Below are 25,389 nucleotides of genomic sequence, written 5' to 3'. Positions count from 1 at the left end.
CTATTAATTGCCCACTGTTGACATTGTCATGACCCAAGAGTAGATGACAAAGTAGGTCTTGGCTCTTGGGAGCATAAAATCTGGTGGAAGAGAAAGTGATGATACATAATATAAAGCTTTATATAGTTTATGAAGTCTTTTTGTACAGATGATCTCATCAACACTGTGGCTTATGGGCAATTTATGACGTCCATGTTTTTTATTAAACTTACCCAGGATTACTGAGCAAGTAGGGAGTAGCTGCAGGACTTTAAATGGAGTCTTCTGTAATAGCCTATCATTTCCCAGAAATCAAAATGCTTCGATTAACAACAACAACAAAAAACAAAACTAAAATAAAAAACCTCACGTGGAGGAAAAAGCTAACTTATTTATGGGACTATAGAAGCCAGTGTCAAGAGGGTTCTTATGGATGTGGGATCTGTATCCGTTTTCCGGCAGCCCGTTTTCTCTTCATGTTGCCTAATTGTCATGTCACAGTTGCCCATTTGGACTCTGGAATTTTAGCATGTTGAGCTTTCTCTAGTTTGTGATGTTTGTAGAAAAAATTTTAACTGAAATGTCTTGCTTTTTTGGCCTTTCTAATTTTCAGTCCTTCATTTTCAAATTCTTGAGATGTATTTCCAGGTGATGCTGGCCAGTGATAGATATCATTCTTCCTGATTACATTTAGCATTTATTATTTGTTCCATAGTGTTTGGTACTTGATCATTTCCCATTCAGCTCTTTTTTGCTGTCATGTATTGTTTTTTCTTTACACAAATTTTGTCTTCCTAACAAGAGTATAAACCCCTTGAGCATGAGACTAACCCATGTGGTGACAAATAGTAGGACTTACTAAGACCTGTTTGACATTAACAATACACCTGCTTGGTTTTTCCTCCCTTCTGTTTCCCCTCTGTGTTGTCTTACACCCGGTAAGGTTTGCTGCTCTTATGGCGTTGGGGTAGGAAAGGGTGGAACTAATGATGAACTTCTTACATGGGATCTCCAGGTCCCTAAACCTATGGATGTTGGTGGCATGAACTCATTCACCTCAGAGCTCTTTCACCTTTCCTTCCTTTTCAGCGGGTAACTTCAGTGATAGGAAGTCTTGTCATTATTGGCTTACAGCTATGCCAAGAAACCATGTATCCCTTTGCTAGTCATCATCACCTGAGGAACCTTTTCAGAATAGTGTAACATTTGCCTGTTTTACTCCTTTATGATCACCACCACTGCCCTTCCTAGGGTATGTCAAGAAAGAACCACTAGCATTCATGTTTATACAGTAACTTCCTTTTTCAGAAGGTAGGGTGTGGTCTCCAGTATGGGAGTGTTGGTGTATATATATCAATATCAACTTAAGAATTTATTGATGGTCCTGATTGTGCAGAATGAAAGTACTGCTTTTCAAGCCTTCACCCAGTATATAAACTGACTATATCTCTTGCATACTCTTGAATTATGTCTATCTACTAGATCTCTGGGCTCACAAGATTCCATAAAAGCCCCTCTTTCTATCATAGTCTTATAATTAAACTAGATATTCTTCCTTGTTCAGTAATGCTCTCTTTATATATTAAAATGATCCTTATTTCTTCTGTAAAGCAGTGTTTTGTTCCTTTGGGTGTTCTCCCTCTTTAAGGCTATGGGCAATTTATTGCCCACTTATTAAATACAATAAATTTAAAGGTAGGGTGACTGCTGAGATCAACTTAAGAGGGAGTGCTCCTGCTTATTGCTTTGTGGAAAAACTCATCTTCCCAAACTTTTGGGTAATTTTCTCTCACCTGCATCAGAATTCTAGTTAAAATTATATCCTTAACTTCTGAACATTATGGAACTCAATAATTTTTTATGAAAAGCATGTTGTAATTTAGAAAGACTATGGACCTGTAGTCTAAACTGCTGAGCTAAAATTAGGTCCTTAGAAATTAGCCTTCTGCTACCACCACCATCTTTCCTACTGCCCCTCTTCATGCATATTTGCAGGTTGATCCCTGCCTTTTTAGGTTTCTCTTTATCCAGGATAGCAACTTTGGGCATGTAGAAGATATGTCCTGACTGATGTGCCTGCCTTTCTGTTTCTAGGTGGGCCATGCACAGACACAGCTCATGTCTCGTTAATCACACCAACCAAAAGATCCTGTGGTACAGGTACGTACATCATTCTTATCTGATTCATTCTTATCTGGATTCTTCACAGAAATTAGTTACTGGTTTAAACATGGTGTCTTTGCCAGGGCATTCTCTAATTTCTTACATCAGTTGTGAAGGTGATGTATTTATTATGTGCTAAGTTCTGGGAGTGGCAGTGGAGTGAACAGGGGGTCACAGTGGTGCTCTTAGAGGTCAGAATGAGTTAATGCTGGCAGCTAGAACCAAGAAGGGTGGACATGAAAATTTACCTACTTCCTAATATCTGAAGAATACTATTAAGACATGAAACATACAGAAAATACAAGTAATTGCCTAGTTTCTGGCATGTGTCTAATTTGTCTGTCTTGGACCTACTGAAAAAAAAAAAAAAACATTGTTTAGATGGAGGTGGAAGGTGAAAGAAGTTGTGGTGCAGATAATCAACGTTTTAACTTGATAATTGTAGTATCCTAATAGTTTCAGAAAATTTTTTTCCATTTGTCTTAAAGCCAGAGGTATGCTGAAGTCATTCTTTTTAGATGCATTGAATCCCAAAAACATCTTTGTGCATCTGTGACATTTTTATTAGACATGAAGTCATGAATCTTACAACTTTCTAAAGAGCAGTCGTAATGTCCATCACTCCCTTAGTCTGTAGCTTCATTTACTTTAAACAATATTTGCCTTTTCTAATGCTGCCTACTATTTAAAATAACTTAAAGATTATATTTGGAGGAGTCAAAGTAATTATATTGTTTTTCTAAAGGTCACAAAGTCTTTTTCCCCAGTAGAAATAGCACAAACTATTTCTGTGTACAAAGTTAAACTGAAACCTCAGTCCCTTTAAATGCTCATAGTTTTGATGTTAAACCTGAAATAGGCCTGTCCTTGCACAGTTTTAGAGTAAGATCCAGGCATTGAACTCTGAGGAACTTAAATTTACTCTCCTAGTATTGAGGCAAGGTGTGAGATAGTCCTGGCATGCTCTCATCCTTTCTGTGCCCAGCACCCAAGCTCCCCTCAGTAGTTCGTGGTTAAGATAGAAGTGAGCTGTGTCATGGGGTAAGACAGGCCATCCCGACCAGCCAGTAAGAAGTCAGAGAGCCAGCTTCCTACCCACTTCAGCCAGAAGCTTGGAAACACTCAGAGCCCTTTCATCTCAGCACTTCACATGCACACTACACTTTAGTCTTTCTTCTTTCCTTTCAGTCTTTGATCTCAGGGCAGACTTTACCATTGGCACTACTAACATGTTGAGGTAGTCAGGGAATGGGCCTCAAGTACCTTGAGTCATCCTCAGAGACTTAGGAAGGAGGCTCATGCTCAGCTTAGACACTGAAACTAGCAGGAACCCTTCCTGAATATCATGTACTTGTGTGCTTCATTTTCTAGGCATATCTGTTTCCTCTGTTCTGCTTCATATATCCAAACATAATAACAGTGTTTATTGCATGCTTACTACATTACCAGGTACCATTCAATATGTTTTACATACATACTCATTTCATCTTCAGAACAGTTCTGGAAGATAATTACTCCTCCTTTATAGATGACATAAATGGGCACTCAGAAAGTTAAGTATATTTCCTGGGGTGGTAATATTACTAGTAAGAGTCAGGACTTGAACATGGATCTTTTTTTTTATTAAGTTTTAAAATTTAATTCCAGTATAGTTGACATACAGTATTATTTTAGTTTCAGATTTACAATATAGTGACTCAGCAAATGTGTACATCACTCAGTGCCCACCATGCTAGGTGTACTCTAATTCCCACCACCTGTTTTCACTCATTGCCCCACCCACCTCCCCCTGTTCACTGCCACTTTGTTGAACACAGATCTTTGAGATGCTAAAGCCATTGTTGTTTTCTGCAATATAACGTCACTGGGTATTGCATTTTATTGTAATTACTTATACTCCCAGCCAGACTGTGGAAAAGCATATCATTGATGAATTATGGAGATAGAGAAACACAAGATTTTGAAACATAGCATATTGTGAAGTAGTTTGAAAATGTAAGTTCTACAGGGTGCCTGGGTGAGTCAATTAAGTGTCTGAATCTTGATCTCAACTCGGGTCTTGATCTCAGGGTCATGAGATCAGGGTGTGAAGGCTACTTAAAAAAATAATAATAAAAGTGTGAGTTCTAGAAGCAAATCAGGTGTCAGATCCTAGCCTGACCATTTACAAAATGTGATTCTGAGTAAATAAGTTAACCTCTCAAAATTTGTTCTTCATCTGTAAAATGGATAATGAATCTGTCTCGTAGGTTTGATGTGAGAAATACTATGCATAAAGCTCACATAATAGGTCTTCAATAAGGGTAGGTGCTGTCACTAAAGATTATATGTATATGATTGCCAACTGTATACACATGGTATTGATATTACATTAATAGGTAGTTTAGGCAGAAAGGAGTAGATTATAATTTTCCAGAATGTATTGCCATATCTACTTTCATTAATTGATTTTATGTTGATCACATTCTGTTCACATTATGTTGTTGTATGTCAGTACTATGTTAGGAACTGAGGAGGGTAATATTTTTAGGTCTCCACAAATGAAATGATAAGGGAGGCATTGAGCTCTCAGTCATACATTTCCAGGCCTCATTTTGGGGGAACACATACCTCTTAACTAAAAAGAGATTGAGAATTTCTGTCTTGGAAGGACATTAATGCAACATGCCAAGTCGTCTCCAAAAAGTCTGAAAGAAAGTTGAGATTTCTTAGCTTGGACATTATAGGCCGTCAGGTTCAGCCTGCTGCACTTCTTTTCAAGAAACCTATCTGTGCCCCCTCAGGCTCCTTGAGCTAGGTGGATGACTTCAGCCTTACACAATGGCTTGACTCTAGAGGGCAGAACTTCCTGATTTTCAGAGGTAAATTAAATGATTTGCTTTGGGAATCACAGGTTGACTGTCTTTGTTTCCATCTTGCTGTTCTGAAATCAGCAGGTTGCTCATCGTGGGGATTCTGGGCATTTTTCCTATGAATCACCACCAATTACTTATTGTTATTTTGCTGCAGTGTCTTGTATTCTTTATGTCTAAGTTCTTCAAGAATAGGACTCATGCCTCTAACACATGCCCTGTAGTGCTTCTGCCACAGTGAGTACCGTAACAGTAGCTCTTCTAACGGTCTCTCAGAACACAGGCTTCAGGCATAGATGATCAATAAAAGATTATCTTACAGCCACATGTTATTTCTTAGGAGCTGTAGAGTGAGACCTTCTGACTATACCAACTCTTCCCAGCTAATCTATCCATACAGATTTGGTCCTAAAGCATCCTCTAGCGTAATAATGACGTGAAATTAGAAAAAGAATACGTAACTTAGTCTAGAATAAAGTGGTTCTTTAAGTCGGTGGTCCCTGAAGAAGGGCATACAATATATAAAGCCTATCAAGTATAGGGAGAAAATAGTAAAAGCTCTTTATGTCAGGCTTTTAAAATTTCTATTTTGCAGATTGATTTCATGATTATATATTAGTCCATGCACATGCTTTAAAGCAAGCAAATACACATAGAAATATATATTTTATTTTTTTAATGTTTATTTATTTTTGAGAGAGAGAGAGAGAGACAGAGCATGAGTGGGGAAGGGGCAGAGAGAGGGGGAGACAGAATCTGAAGCAGGCTCCAGGCTCTGAGCTGTCAGCACAGAGCCCAGTGTGGGTCTCAAACTCAGGAACCACAAGATCATGACCTGAGCCAAAGTCGGATGCTTAACCAGACTGAGCCACCCAGGTGCCCTGAGAAATATGTGTGTGTGTGTGTGTGTATGTATATATGTGTGTATATATATATATATATGTATATATATACACACATAGCTATATACATACATATATATAGGTACATAGCTAAATGTCTTAGATAGGTGTTTACACTCAGAAAAGGTTAGTGACCTCTTCAGTAAATATGTCATTTCTTTTTAGTACTTTGAAAATTAGATATGAAGATTAGCATCAGACATGTTGTTATATGATTTTAATATGTGGAATGGTTGATTATGTCTCTATTTACATTTCAGGTGACTACTTCTTGATCAGTGGGTATTGTAATTTAGAGAGGTGGACAGTGGTGTAGAGTGGTTGTTCTGCAACCATCAAAATGAGAGGGGGAACTCTTTTAGAAATTGCTTTGTGAGGATTGTGAGTCTCAGAAGCAGATTACAAAAAGGAGCAGTAGTGGCAAATGAAAGATCAGTTTGTATTTGTGAGCTTGCTGAGAAATGGCTTTTTGTTAGATGCTGGCTTTTAGCCACGTAGAACTATTAACATTTAGACTCTTTGTAATCTTTGGATGGAAAACACACACACACACACACACACACACACACACACACAGTGATCATTGTGGTTTTCAAGCAGAGAAAAATGAAGTGAAGGTGCGTGTGGCTTTGTGATATCAACAGTCAGCAAAGAGTTGAAAAATGCTGCCAAGTCCCAGGTTGCTTTTGGTTAGAATGTGAGAGTTAAAGCATTTCATACTTTCAGATTACTAGAGAGAACTTACTTTCTTCCAAGAGCTCAGAATGGTTTGCACATGTTCCCTTGTTAATTCTCACAACATTCTTGCCAAGAATGAGTATATTATGAAAGAAATAGTTCATTTTCCTTGGTAACAGACTACCGGAAGATTCCCTTTTGTCCTTCATCTTTTCTATCAAGTTCTATCTTAAGCCAAAATGTTGTAATCTAAGCTGTGATCTAGATAGTTTTATTTGGAAGGTATTTGGATATTTAGGTGAATATTTTATGTGGTCATATTTTTATGGTTAAAGTGCCTTGTGGGACAGGAGGGAAGTTTGTTGCCTTTTTGTAGGATTTCTTGTTTAAAGACCTGTAGCTTTTTCTTTTTTTTACAGAGAGTTACAGCAAAAGAAATATGTTGTTTTGTGTTTCATTTATTGGAGCTTGCTATTGATGAACTTTAAATTTTAAGCTGTAATTGACAGAACCATGTCTTGCCTGGAATTTTTGTGGAGAAATGGTCTGTCTCCACGAGGACCCTTGAACCGTAACTAACTCAAGGACCCTGATCCTTCCAGGTGAGGCAGTAACCAACTCTTCACTCTGTGCTAGGTTGAATATATCAAGGGGTAGACTTTTTAGTGTATGAAAAAAAGGAAATTGCTCCTTACCTAATTCACCACTCTTATGTGCCTTGATTTTGTTTTTTCATTTTATAGCTTCTTTATTTTGGAAGTTAAAATAGGGAAAAAGTCATAGGCAACTTTCAAACTTAATGGTACTGCCAACAGCCTTTTGGTTTACCGTATCTATATTCAATATATTCTATATTCAGTTTTACTCTTCTTCTAGCAAGTATGTTGAGTAAATAATATTCTCTCTGATAGACCTGAAAAATGATGGTTTTTAAATGCTGTGTGTATGTTAAAAATGTGATTATAATTAGTAGAATAGCAAGTAAAATAACCATTTGTGGGGCCATAAGGGAGTTACAGTATTGCCTGAGATGAAAGCAGATGGGACTAGAAACTGTCCCATTAAACATCAAGGCAAGTTTTTGCAGAAAGTATCATCAATTCCACTCTATTACAAGAAGCATGTTATTTCTGTTTAACTGTATAGCCCTTGCATGCTTTCTTTTCTTTTAAAACTTTTTTTTCTTTTTTCTTTCCTTTTCCATTCCCACCCACCCCCCCCCTCGAAAACCCATGTTTATCCTTTTGGGTTACCTGTTTTCCTTTCAGTGTGATGAATAGTGACATGAACTAGATACCCTTGTATTGTTCATTGTTTCCCTATTCTCCCCCAGAACATTTTCTTGACTCACTTCTCTCAATCTGCTTGTGATATTATTGTCTGTTCTTACAAAGACAAGAGAATTAAAAAAAAAAAAAAAAAAAAAAAAGACAAGAGGAGAAACCCCCTTTCACCTGGGAGTTAAGAGAAGATTGATGTGCCGAACACTTTCCACATCAGTGTTCAGAAGCCAGTTAAAGGGAAATGTTTCATTGTTGTTAGGTTTATATAAGATATTTTAAATTGATTCAGAAGCTAAAGGGTGGTAGTGTTAAATCAGAGGTGGCTCTGTAAATCTGAGAAATACCTACAGTTGTATGTTTTACCTCCTGGTGGAGTCAGTATTCATGGAAACATTTCAACCAGCTGTATTGGTCAGTATTACATACTGTCTGTGGCACTTCTGGAAAGGATGCTGTGGAGCTTTAAAGAGAGGTGGCTTTGGGCATGAGTTCAAGTGTAATTCAGTTCTCTTTTTCATTCTTTTTCTCCTGGGTCCTTCAGGTATAGCTTTTCCCTCAGGTCTGCAGTATCAGCATTTGAGACAGAAAATTAGAAATTTGACCTACTTATGTAATATGCAAGTTCCCATCAGGAGACTATTAGGGAAGATATAAACCTTTCATTTTTTATTAGCATTTAATGTAACCATTGAAGAAAGATCAAAACAGTAAATCTGTCATTGCAAAGAAAAAAAGGATTAAAAAAATGTTTTACCTTGTGCACTCATCATCTTGGGTCCTAAAAGAGTTCATTTGATTCCTGGGGTAGGGGACAAGATGAATACTGCATATTTGGTAGGATTGCAACATTTCTCTAAAAGGTCTGTCTTCCTGTGTTTTATTGTAGAAAACAAGCCACAGGTTATCTTAGTATGTTTTAGTGGCTATTTACTGATACTCCATGTTTTTTGACAAGTACGTGGAAAACTGGGTAGGGAAATAACCTGCTAAATGCTTTTTCTTGTGTTGGTTTTTATTTTCTGTAAAGACTTTCATCTTCCTGAGTTGTTGCTTATATTAAGAAACAGAATGAGGTAGCAAGACACTGTATAAATAGATGATTTGATAGTCAATATGTGAATAATAGGTGATTTTAAAAGCACCTCACACAATGTATAGATTTCAGAAAAGTTTAGGGAGAGGAAAATTACAGGTTACCTGTACTTGTAAATGAGAGTTTGGACCCATTGCCACTAATCACTGTGGTTGCATTATAGGCCAGCTAGACACATAATAATGTCTAAGTTTGCTGGACTTGAAGCCAAAGGTTTGTTTCAGAGTACTTGTTTGAATTTTGCTCATAAGAAGTGGTAGCTTCTCCTCTGAACAAAAGCTGATAAAAGTGAATATCAAGCCAGGGTGCCAGTCTTGTCAAGAGGCAATTTTGCATTTAATGGATAAAAATACACTCCAGTATTAAAAGGAAAAGGAAGTGTGATGAGGCTTGCTGCTATTTTGGATGTGTGTGTATGAGAAGCATTGGCTTTGGTGTTGAGCTACTAGTTACTAGTGGTCCACATGCTTTGTGTAAATTCAGTTTGCTTATTTATTTGAATGCAGTGAAAGCTGTTCTGTGTGTGTGTGTGTGTGTGTGTGTGTGCGCGCGCGCGCTCGTGTGTTTGCATTTATGGTCATTTATTTTATCATAGCTTGCACTCTTACCAAGGAGAAAAGCCTTGAACTTCCATTAATTAGCTGTTCTATTGCTCCACTGGGGCAAAATGCCTGAGCCAACACTATTTAAAAAGGATATCAAGGGAATTTAATACCCCTCTCCTCCTTTGAAACTTTTGGATTTTGGTGGAGGGCAGCGGGGATGTATCTGGGGATGCCTTTCAGGTGCTGCTCCATAGCACATGTGTACCTTTTAGAGGATAGCACGTTAGAAACATAGCTTTCCTGGAGCAGTCTTACCAGAGGAGCGTGATAGAACAGCCACAAAGCTGCATTATAAATCATCCAAGCCTTGCGATGATACTGCCCATTAAGGAGACTCTTTTTTTTGCCCCGCTCAGTTCCTGGCTGTACTAATAGAACAGCGCATCAAGCAAGGCTGTAAATAAAAGTTATTACCTAATAGGTGGGTACCGAAGTGGAACGGACGGAGCTGAGGCATGGAGGCCTTATTACTGCTCATCAGCAATTATAAACAGGATAAAGTGTCTGGGACTTGCGCTGATGCAGCGAGGGCTAATAGAGGCTGGGAATGACACTAGCCATGATAGGGTGATGTATGCTGATGGGTTTTTACTGCCTCATCGTGCTGCTTGCTTCCAAGACAAGTTGCGTTATCCGTTTTCCTTCTTGCTCATCTGTCTGAAGAGACAGTCTCATTGCCTGTTCTGTCAGCAGGTGGGCTGGCATGTATTCCTCACACCTGTGTCTGCTTCTAAGGCACCCCCCCCTTATGAATCTTAAGAAATATTTCATAATCATGGCCGATTAAAGCTATAATCTTATTGTATTGCCTGCTGTCATGGTTATAGATCACACCTTCAGAAGTGGTTGCTTATGTGTAATATAGGACCAGCTGAGAGATACTGTAGTCACTCAGCCAGTCCAGTACATTATTAAAAGACCACTATGACAGTCCAGTGGTAAATTCTGTAGGAACATGCAAAAGAAGTGATAGGCGTGCATCTTGCCCCTGGCAGCTTATGCTATAAAGAGACCAGAATGGTCTGGACTATAAATAAGTCCAGAAACAAACACAACTAATTCCATTTTTAGAGAGCAAGAAATATAACTAATGTTTATTTTCTAAAGTGAGCACAGGGAGGATTAATTATGTTCATTATTACAAACAAATATAATACTAATGTATCTTTTAAAAGGATTATCTTCCTTTTAAATTTAAAATTTAAATTTTAAATGCTTAAAATTTAGTTCCTTAGAGCCAGTAGGAGTGATAAGGGGACACTGGAAGGTGGAGGCAAAGTCTAGCAATAGGACTTTGCTTTCCAGTGAATGGAAGACAGCAGGTATGACTTGGCAATGCTTTTGAGTAGCAGATAAGCACCTAACACTTGGGAAAATTGAGATACACCTCTATTCTGTTCAGCTCTGATCACTCAACTTCACTAAATCACAGTAATTAGACCTTTGGGATAGGAGAAATGTGTAGCATAGCTACAGAGGAATGCTTTGAAAAGGGCTTACCAGTTTGATCCAGGAGTTTATGGGCATTCTGGTAGTTCAGTTGCCATTTGTGCCTTTAAATGAATACATCTCTTTATGTATTACCTTGAAAACTAACTTGTCAGGAGACTTCCTGCTGTTGGAAAAATTGTGGTTTTTCTGTGGAGCTCTTTGATGCCTTAAGTTATGCATACGTTTGGCTCATTTTTAAGAATGTGGATATATGATAATATTACAAACCAGATAAACTAAATTAATGTTACAGTCTATAAAGTGTCTTGCCACTGGGCTAATGTGGATAGGTTTTTCCTTTTGTGTATAAAGTAATAATTTGACTTACCAATTCCTCCTTATCCCATTTTTTCAAGGTGTTTTGTGGGTAGTGGTCAGTGGATAGAGGAAGAGAGATAAATTTGAGAAAAATGTTTTAAAATAATAATAGGATTTAATGGCTGATTAGAGTTGGCTCAAGAAAGAATGCAGAGTTGAAAAATTGGGGATCTGAGGGAAGAAAGATAATGGTTGATGTCAGGGAAAGAGTGAGAGGAAAAACTGGTTGAAACTATTTTCAGTTTCTGATGAGCTAAATTTTAGGTTATTGTGGATAGTCCTATAGAAAATTATAAATATAGGCCTAGTTTGGAAATCATTGATCTAGAAGCAATGATTAAGAGTGTGAAAGTGGGTAAGAGAGTGACTTATAGAAGAATGAGGGGCTGCTAAGGACTGTACTTGGGGGCTGGGAAAGGGAAGAAGAAACCAGTGAGTTAAGGAAGCTAAAGAAAGGAGCAAGCCAAACACAGGATCTTGAAAGATGTAAGAGAATAGGGGCCAGGAGATATGAGGACTCAGGAAATTGTTGCCTGTGGCTATCAGAATATCATTGGGAAACATAAAAGAAGTTAGTGTGTCATGGTGGGAAACCAAAGTCTGATGAGCAGTCATTAAAGAGGTTCTTGATAACAAGGAAATAGGGGCAGCAGACAGAAGGCGTTCAGTTAAGGAGTTAGGTGAGACATTAAAAACCAGTAAGTAGTGGTGGTTGGAGAAGGAATGGAGTTAGGCATTTCTTAACATGGAGGTGGTTAAGGTAGGGAAATATTTTGCCCTTGGTAAGCTACAAAGGAAGGGATGATCCAACAATCACACTACCCAGTATTTACCCAGAGAATACAAGAAGGCTAACTCAAAGGGATACATATACCCTTATGTTTATTGCAACATTATTTACAATAGCCAAATTATGGAAGCAGCCCAGGTGTCCAGCCCAGGTGATGAGTGGATAAAGAAGATGTGGTATATGTATATAATGGAATATTACTCAGCCATAAAAAAGAGTGAAATCTTGCCATTTGCAACAAACGACATGGATCGGGCTAGAGAGTATAATGCAAAACACAACACATCAGAGAAAGTCACATACCATATGATTTCACTCCTATGCAGAGTTTAAGAAACAAAATGAACAACCAAAGGAAAAAAAATTACATAAAGAGAAGGGAGAGAGAGAGACAAAGACAAATAAAAAACAGACTCTTAACTATAGAGAACAAACTGATGGTTACCAAAGGGGATGCGGGTGGGAAGATGGGGGAAACAGGTGATGGGGATTAAGGAAGGCACTTGTGATGAGCAGGTGATGTTCTGGAACTGTTTGAATTACTGTATTGTACACTTGACACTAATGTAAGACTGTATGTTCATGAAGTGGAATTAAAATTAAAACTTTTAAAAAAAGATACAAAGGAAAGGTACACAGGAAGGAAAAAGAATAGAAAATATTACAGGGAAATAGAAGAGATACACAAAGAAGATTTTTTAGATGCAAAAACTCAGAAGCATTAGTTGCCTCTAGTAGCGTGAGGCATGAGGAAAGAGATATAGATATAGATAAATAGGTTTTCTTTTTTTAATGTATAGACAGCTTGGGTACATCTCATCCCCTACATTTACTGAGAACCACAACTTTCTGTTTGAAGCTAGAACCTTTTTTCTTCCACTGGTGACTAAATCAGAAATCACAGTCCTGACTTTGCAGGTAACTTGTATTTTAAGAGGGCTAAACACTTTTTCTTCTGACCCTCCCCAGACCCAACTGAAATAAAGGCACAAAAATAATGGTAGTGAAGACTGAACCCACTATAATAAATATAATTGTGTGTGTTTAACATAATCAACAAAAGATTTTAAACATATTTCTAGCCATTTTAATGGGAATGGGTGGAGGCTGAAACTTCGTGATTGCAGGGGTGACAGCCACTGGTATGCAAAGAAAGTCTTAAGCAGGGTGAGAAGCAGGGCAGAAAACGGGGGATCCACTGAAGGTGTATTTGTAGGATGTGGTGGTTGACGAGGTGGGCTCTAGAGGCAGACTATGTGGGTTCCCATTCCAGTTTCCCAACCACAGGAAGAACTGTTGGACCTCTCTGTGAGCCTCCATTTTCTCCGTTGTAAAATGACAGATTGAACTGTAGCGTTGTTATGAGGGAAATGAGATAATGCATTTAAAGCACCTGACATAGTGCCTGATAAATGCTTAGTAGGTAGTAGAGATAAGATCAGAAGGTACCTGATGATGAAAGGAGATGGAGGAGAAACTTGAAGGAGGAAAGTAAGAAAGAACTCCCAACTCCAATAGTCTGGTTAGAAAAAGACATGGAATTGGAAACTGGTAATGAGGACCCAAAGCCAAGCAGATGGAGAGTAGAGGTCAGTGAGGTCAAGGGAAGAGGGGAGAGCCATTAGCAGCCCCTATTTGAATGGGTGAGGGCTGTGAATGACAGGAAGCCCAGGAAACTCTTTCTTAAGAAAACTGGACATCGGAAGTGGGAAAATCAAACTTCTTTTTTGTTCTGTTTTATTTCTGGGCCTAGTTTTAAAAGTAAAATTTTAATATTGTGTGTATTGGTAGAAAGTAATCCTTACAGCGATTTCACAAGCTTGACTTCAAGGAAAAAAAAAAAAAAGAAAGACATTTCTACATCCTGAACTCTTCTCTAAGCTTTTATATTATAATTGAGAACTCCTTTTCTTTCTGAAGCAAATCTCAATTTAGGAGCCACAGAAGGTTGATAGTTTTCTTGTGGTTAAAATCTTGATGAAAAAGGCTGGCTGTTACATTTAGACCAACAACATGAGAGAACTTTAGCCAATAAATTCACTTCTTTATGATTAAAAATCAGACAGTTTAACCTTGGAAACATTTTTGTCACGGGGGACTTCATATTGTGATTAGTTATCTGAACAACCAAGTGCCTCTGTGGGCTCAAGTTAACCAGCCTCCCACTACATATGTATAATTATTTTTAGTGCATACACACACACTGCTATAAAAGCTTATTTGGCCTTATGCTCCCTGCCGTTCTGAATTCTCTGTTTCATTACCAGTATCCACCTACAGAGTTTCAGAAAACCATTCCCAAGTAGCAGAACCACAACTCTGAATTTTAAATAAACCACATCTCTATTAGCTCAGTGGACAGGGGAATTAGTTGCATGCTATGCATTGCCCACATCCATCCACCCCATCAAAACTTATTAAAAATGTATATACATATATAAGCAAGAAAATGGGGCATTTAACTCAGACTGTGTTAATTTCTGTGTTACTTTAGCAAGGGATAAAGAAAGACAATACAACAGACAGTCTTTTAAGATTTTTACCTTGAATATGGGCCAGTATTTACTTGAAAAAATATATTGAGCACTGCTTTTTTTTTTTTTTTTTTTTTTTGACAGAATGTTGAACAACTCTTTTCCAAAGATGTTGTTACATTACAGCTTGAGTTATATGTCCAAATATGCAGGATGACTTTTAAAAGAAAGTTGGGCTGGGAAGGGAATACGTGTAGTACTGATATGAATGGGAGGTGTTAGCTGCAGCAAAGTCTGTTTTTCAACTTGGCATTAACTGATAGTTCCTGTAAGTGACAAGGATTCAGATCTACTTTTTCTTTGGCCTCCTGTTGATAAATCCGTTTCTAGAAGATTAAAATCACATCTTAAGTCTTGGTCATCATCCTTCCTGGAATAGCAGTTGCAGTAATTGATGCAATTAAAAATGGGTCCTTACTGGGATTGGAGGAAGTATAGATTAAGGAAGTGATATGTAAAAGTCTGTGACTAATCATTAAAGTGTACTTAACAGATAAGTGTTGACTTCACTACAAACCTGGAGAAGCATAAGCGTTGACATTACTGTTGATTACCTGCTACAGCCATCTTGCCATGCACTTTCCTATCAGACCTAAGCAGTGTCAACATCTGGGAAATAATTTGGCAGACACTCTAGCCAGTATGCAAGTGTGGCTACCCTGGAATATAGGTGTTTTGGGTTTTTTTTTTTACACAATTTCAGATTTACAGAAAAGTTACAAGAAAATCAAATTCTCACTTTATTGTGCCCCCACCTCCCCATTCCCCAGATTTAACATTTTACTATATGGGCTTTTTCTACCCTCCCCCCTACTGACCTCGTGTGTGTGTGTGTGTGTGTGTGTGTGTGTGTGTGTGTTCGTTCCATATCCCTAACCATTTGAGTAAGGTGCCTTTATTATGCTAAAATCTTCAGTGTGTAATTCTTAAAATCAAGGTATACATAGCCACAGTACAGTTTGCAAAATTGTGAAGTAAATATTGATGTAATATATAGTTGATTTTCTAGCATGGACATTATGATCAATAATCTTTCAGTGAAGAGTGGCTGATGAACAAAGTCAATTGAATTGAGGTTAAAATGTTAGGCACTTGATCCTCTCATGTTTCACATATGGGCTAAAGACAATTTTCATAATAATTTTATGCAGACTTCTTTACCTCTAATTTTCCAGCAACTTGTTTTACAAATGAGATTATTTCTTTTTTCTTCATAAGTCACTTTCTTAAGGCAGCTTTCTTCATCCCTCTACATACTTGGTAGGACGTGCATCAGCCCTGATACAACCCCGAGTAATGAATACCTAATGGTACTCATTCAGGAAAATAAACAGACAAAGCTTTCTCTGGGCAAGCTTTGTTATCATATGTTGTGTTCTAACTTTAGGTTCAGTTAGCCTCACATCAGAAAGAGTAACAGTGAGGCACAGAAGTATTTATTCATAAACTTAAGGATTTACCCTGGGAGCAATGAGTCAAAAGACTAGATCTTGGGTGGAAGAAACTAAACGATAGGTAAGAGAGGAGCTGAATTAGGCTGATGCTGAATTAGAAACAAAAATGGTTTAAAAACAAATCAGCTATTTAATTTTAGCATCTACTTATACATTCAAGCTGATTTTTTTAAATAGCATAATATAAATGTTCAAATTTTTTTTTCCCTTACATTAAACCTGGACCACAGCCCACAAAATGACTGTCTCTCATTGCGAGATCATCATCATTAAGGACTTATTCCCTGTTACAGAGATATTCTTTGTTGTTGTTGTTGTTGAGCACCAGTGGAGTACTAAATATGTCACTTCTGCCCCTGCCCCTAGAGACTTGCATTATTAGCCAGATGGGCAAAACAGTTGGAAAATTAAGAACACTTGGGGAGGGTAGTTAAGCTTCAGAGGAGTGAGATGATGGGCATAGGAATGTTTGACTTTTTGTATGTTTTTTTTTAAGAAAAAGTAAAAAAAATTGAATTAGTGTCTTATTCTTTCCCCTTTTCCCCACCCTACCCCCATACTCAGTGTTTTTCCAAAAAGAACAGCTATTTTCAGTCTTCTTAAAAAAGACTCATGACTTAAGCAAGTCATCTGTGCTTTGGAGACCGAATATGGGGGGGTGGGGGGGGGTCCGTTATTACATTGTTACTTGAAGACTCCTGACCTGTCCCTTCCCACTAGGCCTCTTCATATATGATCAACAGTAGAAAGATGCCTGTAGTCACATTACTGTCCAGTTTTGCTCTGAACAGTTGTCTACAGTTGACCCTTGAAAAACACAGGGGTTGGGGCACTGTCCCCGCGTCTCCCTGCACAGTTGACAATCCACATATAACTTTTTAATCCCCAAAAACTTTACTAATAGCCTGCTATTGACCAGAAGAAGCTGTGCCAATAATATAAACAGTCTATTGATAATGTATTTTGTATATGTATTAAATACTATATTCTTACAATAAAGCTAGAGAAAAGAAAATGTTATTAAGAAAATCATAAGGAAAAAGTACATACTGTATCCAAAAAAATCTGCATATTAGTAGACCCACTTTAAAGTAGTTTAACTTGTGTTAAGGGTCAACTGTAGTTTTTTAAGGTGTAATTTGAAAACTTCTAGGCTTCATGTAACTGCAGAGTAAGTAGAAGACTTAATCTGTATTTTTAGGCAGTTTAACTTCTAAATGAGTGTTCTAGGAAACTGGATGAAAACAGTTGTAGGATGGTAAATCTGGATATATAGATAATTCATGGATTCTCTCAAATTTACTTTCTTTGGATAAATGAAAATAAACTATGGCTGATCTTAGTTTTCTAGAAATATTGGAAAAGATAGTAGACCAGAAGTTCAAGACCAGTCTTAGCACTTTGAGAGTCTTAAAACCCTCATGGTAACGGACCTAGATTTGTTGTCAAGAAACAGAAGTTAGGGGACTTGGGCATGTGACCTTTTGAGAGGTCTATCTTTCTCATGGGTTTCTTAATCTTCTCTCTCTGTCTAACCTTAATAGTGTTAACCTTATTCTGTACTCTGTTGATGCTATAAATGTAATATTTTTAAAAAATCAATGCTTTGTAATGTTGTTGAACTCTAAAATTCCCAAGCACGTTATAAAAAGGAAAGATTATATACTGCGGGTAATGTGTCAGTTAAAATAAGTAACTGAAAAATCTGTGGGGAAAAGTAATATGGTTTAGATGGGCAGGCAGGACAGGTGTTGTGCTGATGGAGAAGCTAAGGAAGTGGTACCAGGCCAGTATCAGCTACAAAGGAAGACTGCTGTGTTGCTGGTGTGACAGGCTAGGCTCCACTGACCAAGTGGCGCCTCTGTAGACTGTAGCTCCTGGGATACCCTTTAAGTAAATAGTGCAGTAGGAATGGCATTTAACAAACAAGGATGGTGGCTGCGGTTTTTCCTGTGAACCCAGGAGTGGTTTATGGGCTACCCACCCTCATCAGTGCCTTTTTAAAGAGACCTGGTGTATGACCTGTAGGAAGCAGTCAATGTGGTGGAGAAGAGGAAGCTTTGACTTCTGGGGCTCATAAAAAGGCAAAAAAGCATGTTTTACTTTTTCTGACCGTTAAAAGAAATAAAATTTCAAGTGAAAATAACTGACTTTTGCTGTTAGGGGCACAGTATTTTTTTATATCATCCTATAATAATCTGTAAAGAAACTTTTGTGGACAGATTTCTGAAAATAACAGAAAATTAAAAATGAAGCTCATTTTGTGTAAACTAAATGCTGTAAGTCTAGTCCACAGAAATTCAGAAAGTTTGCGGGAATGGGAAGAAAATGGTAGGAGTTAAGTCCTTTTTTTTTTTTTTTTAAAGTTTGCTTATTTATTTTGAGAGAATGTATGCAGCATGTGTGGGGGGAGGGGGGGGGCAGAGAGGGAGTGAAAGAGAAAATCCCAAGCAGGCTTCATATTGTCAGCATGGAGTCCAAGGTGGAACTCTGTCTCACAAATTGCGAGATCATGACCTGAGCCGAAATCAGGAATCAGGTGCTTAACTGACTGAGCCTCCCAGGTGCCCCAGGAGTAAGTCTTTTAAATCATATTCTAAGAGCAGAAGACAAGTAGGATTATTCAAGCGGAGATGTATTTTAGAGAAATTGTACCATTTTATTTGGGTAAGAAGATTCTAAGTGGAACCGAAAGGGTCTCTTGTTTTCCTTCCCATACTTTGCTTAGGATCTGCTTCCCCCTCACCCCTAGACAGCTGGGTCTTTGTATACATAGGAGGTGGTAGAAACTAGTCTTTGCAGTTAGGTATTTTCATGGAAGAGCAGAAGCAGAGTGTTGAAGTGTAATAACCGTTGGAGACAGGATAGCTAAGTGGTTAAGAGCAAGGACTCTAGGACACACACACCCTGGGTTCAAATTCTAACTCTTCTTACCAGCTTTGTGTGATCCTTGGCAATTCACTTAACCCATGCCTCAGTTTCCTCGTCTTAAAATATGGGTAATAATAGCACTCTCCATATAGCCTTGTTACAAAAGCTAAAAGAGCTAATATATGTACAGTAATTAGTCTTCCTATGGCTTCCTTTTCCACTGGTTCCCTTCCCACCGTTTGAATTACCCACAGTCGGCTGCAGTCCAGAAGCAGATGATTCTACTTCTGACATATCAGAAAGTCAGTAGTAGCCTAAGTCTGCATCATAATGTCTACATCATTCATCTCCCTTCATCTCCTCATGTAGGTATTCTCCCTGTCACGTTATCTCAAGCGGACAAGGGGTGAGTGCAGTATAATTTGAGAGAAGGGGCCACATTCACATAACTTACCTTACAGTATATTATTATAGTTGTTCTGTTATGTTGTTAATCTCTTAACTGTGCCTGATTTATAAATTAAACTTTATCATAGGTATGTTTGTATAGAAAACACATATATAGAGTTTGGTACTATCTGGTTTCAGGCATCCACGGGTATTCTTGGAACATATCCCCTACAGATAAGAGGGAACTACTGTAAAAGCATTTAGGTGCTGTTACAAAATAAGTGCTTTGTGTTAGTACTTATTATTGCAGTTATTACTGAAGCTTAACTTAAGGAATCTCTTTTATCATATTCACCTACTGTGGTAGTGGCCTTAGAAATGAGCTTGGACAAAAGGTTACTATATGATTCTGTTTGTCCATATAAATGGCATTCTTGAGATGACAAGATTATAGAAATGGAGGGCATATTAATGTTTGCCAAGGGTTGGCAGGGATCAAAAGGGGAACGAGGGAGATGGGTCTGTCTTATAAAAGGGCAACATGAGGGGTCCTTGTGGTGATGGATGTAGTTTGACTATATCCATATGCTATACAGCTTGACTGTATCATTATCAGTGTCCTACTTGTGCTATCATACTGGAGTTTAGTAAGATGTTACCATTGGAGAAAACTGGGTGAAGAGTACATGAGATTTTTCTGCCTTATTTCTTCTAACTACATGTGAACCTATAATTATCTCAAACTAAAATGATTAATGATAAACAGAAAATGGGCTTGGAAGATTCCTGATAAAAGTTGGCAGTTAAAGCCATGCATGTGTCTGAGCCAGACAGAGGCCAATATTGAGGTTAATAAACATGATGGAAGGAAAAATTTGAACCATTTGGGGCCAAAGAGAGGGGAAAGGTAGCAACAGCTTTATTTCCCTAAAACCACTCACTGGTGTTCTCCAGTTACCTGTGCTCCTGAGACTGTGAAAGGGTCTATTAGTTGATAGGAAGTTTGGTAAAGAGAAGAAGGTAGATGAACAAGCTGTAAGCTATATGCAGATGGTATTGTGAAAAGCAGGCTCCCCAGAAAAGAATGTGGAGATGACAAAAATGAGCAAAAAAATCATCTGTCTGCATATATTTAATATAGTTCTTAAGTTCAAGAGGTACCTTTACTGACCTTTCTGTCTTCTGCTTCTTGATCACCCACCCAAAAGAATTTACCATGTCCACATTTTGTGTTCATAGCATTCTGTTCATATACTGATATGTCACTGTGCTATAGGTTTATTTGTATATATGTCTGTCTTTCTGGATTGTGGCCTCCTTGAGGGAAGAGATCACTACCATATGCAGATCTGATTTGCCAGTTCAAAGCCCAGTGCCTGGCACATAGTAGGCACTTGAGAAATAATAATATATGGTCTGTTTGTCATGGCCTTGAACAGAGTGGTCATTAATCTACAGGCTTAAATAAAGTAGAGCAAATAAACTGAGAATGTTACTGTACTTTATGAGATTGTGATTATTTTTGCAAATGAACATCCCTGGGCTTTTGCTGTATATTTTTTAATCTGGTGAAATTTTTCCTTAGGTTTAAAATAACGAAGAATTTTAGAGAGTTGAGTGGTTTAGCAATGAAGAGATGTCTTATAGCAATAATTAACAACAGTGTAGTCCGTCATGAGAGGGAGGGCAATCAGGAAAAAGGCCAGGAGGCTATTGGCAAGGAAATAATTGGAGGAATGACTTGTGGCCTGTGGGACCAGCTTTAGTCACAGGGAATGCCATCAGACTATAAGAAATCATGGGCAAAAAAAAAAAAAAAAAAAAAAGAAATCATGGGCTTAAACACTTGGAGCTAGCTCATCTCCTAATGTTTGCCTGAGCATCCGTCCCTTGTCCAGGCATAGATGAACTATATTCTGATGTCCAGTATGTGGCAAGGGTGCAGTAGAACCCGTTAGAGGAAGAACATGCCTCCCCCCACTGCAGCATGCAGTAGGAACTGGGCTGATTGACTACCCAGTACTTGCTCTTCTTTACCTGCCCTTGCTTGTGCCGGCCCTGCAGCCATGTGGATTTGTCAGGGACTTGCTGCAAGTTTTAATTTCTGGCCCTGAATATGTAACAGAGGAGATGTACAATTAAAAATCCCCTTCCTTATAAGTTAAGTTATGCCATTAAAAGGTAGATAAGTAGGTAAAGAATCTAGAATATGGTATGTTCCACAGGAAAACTAACCAGGACTGTTCAAAAGTTTAGGTCATTTGATGGCAGGAACGAACAAATGAAGGAAAACCAACACTTCGAAGGGCATGCTGTCCTAGATTAAAAGAGACTTAGACATAAGATCCAAATGTAACACATGAAACTTGATTGGACATGCCTTTGAGAACAATGAAGATAATTTGGATATGGACTGAATATGAGATGACACTGGGGAATTATTCTTAATGCTCTTAGGTGTGATATTTTGGTCATGGCAGGAAATGCCCTTATTATTTTAGATGTGTGTGTATGAAGTATTTTGATATGTGCAAATTATTTTCAGATGGTTTTGGGAGGAGGAAAGCATAAATATGGAGAGGAGAGATAAAACAGTGTGACAGATTATTAACAATTGTTGAATCTGAATGGAATGTGCACAGGTGTTTGTTGTACTCTTTGAATTTTTCTACGTGTTTGAAATTTTTCAAAATGAAAAGTTGCGTGAGAGCTGAATGTTTTCCTCCTGAAGTTGGAAACAATGCAAGCATGTCCTCTTTCAACACTCCTATTCAGCATTACTCTAGAAGGCCTAGCCAGCACAGTAGGCAAGAAAAAGAAATAAAAAGGCATGCAGAATAGAAAAGTTGAGGGAAAACTCCTTCCTTTGGAACTATTGGGCTCTGGTGCCATGATTTTATTTGATTGTTTTATTTCATGGAGAGCTGCTCTCCCCACAGCCCATTAGCTTCTCCTACTTGATCCATTGACAAATTTACAATCATTTTTTTCTGGTGTCAAGGTGTGCCATGAAAATCAGCATCCACCTTCCTGTCCAGCAGGAATCAGAGGGGAAGATTGGCTTTGGGGAAGTGAGAAATCTGAGCCCAGTCTTTAAAACATGGCTTTGGGACTTGTGGGTGCTCCTCTCCCACTTGGGTACAAATTATCATGACTTACAACTTCCATGTGTTCAGCTGCTCTTAAAGCTGTCTTCTAACCAAAAAAAGTCCCTATGGAAGCAGTTTTCGCAGTGCTATCATGATGACCAAAATGAGGCAGCTAGATGATACAATTACCCCCAAGAAGATTTCTGATGTTTTGTATCTTGTGAGCATTTTGAGGACAGAGACCCCAAATATTCAAGTGCACTCCCAGGATAGTCCGCTTTACCGATCAGCTGCCTCAGGTCTCCCAATCTTGTGTTCTCAACAGGGAGGGAAGAGTCAGAGGTCTGCTTTCAGTCTTGAGGTTGTGATGGAGAAGGAGACCACCCTCAGGTATCTCTAATAGCAAAGGAGAGAGCCAGAAAAAATAACTAGGGGCAGGGGGCGGGGGTAGGAGTGGAACTGGATGAAGAATAGAGAGATTGATGCTTAAGAATGGTACTCCCTGGCAGTTTGAGAACAACTGACCTTTAAAATGGTTATGATATAAAACATAGCATCTTAAGTATATTTCAAGTTACATTCATCTCCATGTCATATATCATATATAAAAGCATTTCCACAAAATTTTAATAATCCACTCCCACCAAAGACTTGAACTTCTTTCTTTGTCCATGTAATAGCTTTGTAACAGGTGTATATTCCCAAATTGTTCTAAGGCCATTAGGACAGTAAGAAGGGAGGGGGAAATCCCAGTTGGACACCATAGGGAAAAATGTTTAATAGGTCCTAAGGAGGTTTTCTCTCCTGAACTCCTTCAGGAGAGGATGGATTTAATCCCTGCATACACTGAAAGCAAAGCATGAGGAGAAACACAGAAAGTACCTGTAAAACAGATTTTTAAGGTCCCTTTTATCAGTTTTTCCAGTGAGAATGGTATTTTTCATGGACAGAGGCTTTAGCAGCTTAAGCTCCTTTTAAATGGTCGAAGGAGAGACAGCAGTGATGTGTGAGGTTCATTAATTATTGCTCTTACTGATGTTTGCACAGGCTGTTGGGATCATAAATGTCAATCTGTCAAGAGACTGTGATAGGTTCTAAAAAAACTGATTGAGTGCCTCAAAAGCTGTCATACAGCCTGAGATTAAACAGATTCATCTTTCTTTCTTACAAGTGAGGGAAGGTGTGGGTGAAGCGAATGAGGAAGGCTTCCTTCTCTTTGTTGCCACTTTGCTTCTCCCACTCTCCTGTTCTAAATTGTAGTGTTGGCTTGTACAGAGGGCTAAGAGCCTGCCTGAGACGTCAGAAGGCCACAGTCATGGTTAGCAGCCCCGGGTGTGTGCATGCTGCCAGCTGCACAGTGACGGGAGATTAAGAGAGATTGGGATTCAACTCTGACAGGCCTGACACAATTTATTTGGAAATTTTCAGGAGAGAACATGAGTAATAAAGACAAGAACAGTGACAGTAAGGAACAAATGTGAATTTCTGTCAGAGACAAAACAGAATTTTAAAAGAAGTAACTCTGTTTGTTGTCTCAAGCTTTCCAGTTAAACTGTGTTCCTAAATTGAAAGTCTTACCACTGCTTTCTGCAATTGGCTAAGAAATAGTACAATTAGAAGAATTTCTCTTTTCAGAAGATTGTGTGTTTTTAAAATCTCTGTACTTGTTTCTCTGTCACAAATTAAGCAGTAGTTACCATCAAACCTAAGGAGCTGATAGGTAAAATACTTTGTCTTAAGGTTTTCCTTTTTCATGTAATCACATTACGATTCTTGATCAACCTTTCCTGCAACTTAGAAAATCTGATGTGATATCTTTCTCATTCTGTTAAACATAGGCAGAGGAAGAGGGGATCTGGTGAGTACCAAGAACTGTGAACCCAGCATGGGAGTGTGGCAGCTCTTGCGTGGGTACATGCAGATTGGATTATGTTCTTGAGAAAAAGCATACTGGAAAAAATGTGCTTTGTTGGCCCTTTATATGAAGGACCTTAATTAGAAGTCACTCTTAACTCCTGGGGTGGAAACAGTTTCTAGCTTGCCACTACAGCTCCTCCTGCTGCTAATGAGCATGCTCCTTGCAAGGACGTGTTTCTTCTGACAGTTAAAGCTGCATGTAAGAGTTATTTCTGTTCACCTTTCTCTCCGCGTTTAACCCTTACTGCCCAAGTTCAGATTGTGCAAGTAGAGTGTTGGGTGTTTTCCATCATTGTCGAGGAAGTTAAAGATGTCTCAAAGTAACAGGAACGATATTTTCGAGCAAAAAGTAAATAATCAGAGTTTAATTTATTCAAATATGGACAGTAGATGGGGGTTCCTTTAGTGTTGACCACATTTGGATCTTTTCTGTTAGTCTTTTTTTAATTGACATAAAATTTATAATTGAATAGTTGAATTATTTAGTTCATTATTAAGCAATTAGAATCCTGCCCTGGACATCTGTTTCTCTTATTTAGGCAACTCACCCCATGGCACAAAGTTTCATTAAGTAATTAGCAGAGGAGATGTAAATTTCTTATGCAGACATGATGATGATCTTGTAGACTGTTATTTATTTCATTAGCTACTAATTAAAACACTAAGTTGACTTGTGAAAAAATGTCAAAGAATGGTTTGCTTTGCCAAGAAGTTATATATAACACTGTCACCTTCCTGGATGACAGCATGTGGAGGGTGGTAAACAGTTTAGGAAGGTTTTTCTCCCTCCTTCTTTCTGGCAGGGATCATTAGAGGGCACAGGGATTCCTTTCCATCTAATAGACCATTAGAGTGAAGATTAAGTGGGCATATTCCAGAACATAAAAGTCATGGATTTCTTAGTGTCTCAGAACAGTTCCTTGATCCTAAAACACACACACACACACACACACACACACACACACACACACACACACACA

At 38.3% G+C, this 25,389-nt stretch overlaps 1 protein-coding gene across 2 annotated transcripts in view; it reads left to right on the top strand.

Annotated features, from left to right (window-relative positions):
* ZFAND3 (zinc finger AN1-type containing 3) overlaps positions 1–25,389 on the top strand; it is a 317,767-nt gene that overhangs the window by 260,630 nt on the left and 31,748 nt on the right. Inside the window, exon 4 of one of the 2 annotated variants that reach the window (XM_049653338.1) lies at positions 2,074–2,139. The exons of the other annotated variant lie outside the window; for it this stretch is intronic. Coding sequence (XP_049509295.1) covers positions 2,074–2,139 — 66 coding nt within the window. The remainder of the gene's footprint in view (positions 1–2,073; positions 2,140–25,389) is intronic. 2 annotated transcript variants of the gene reach the window in all.

The sequence above is a fragment of the Panthera uncia genome (assembly GCF_023721935.1).
Source record: "Panthera uncia isolate 11264 chromosome B2 unlocalized genomic scaffold, Puncia_PCG_1.0 HiC_scaffold_24, whole genome shotgun sequence".
Lineage (NCBI taxonomy): Eukaryota > Metazoa > Chordata > Mammalia > Carnivora > Felidae > Panthera > Panthera uncia.
This window is presented reverse-complemented; position numbering and strand designations above follow the sequence as displayed.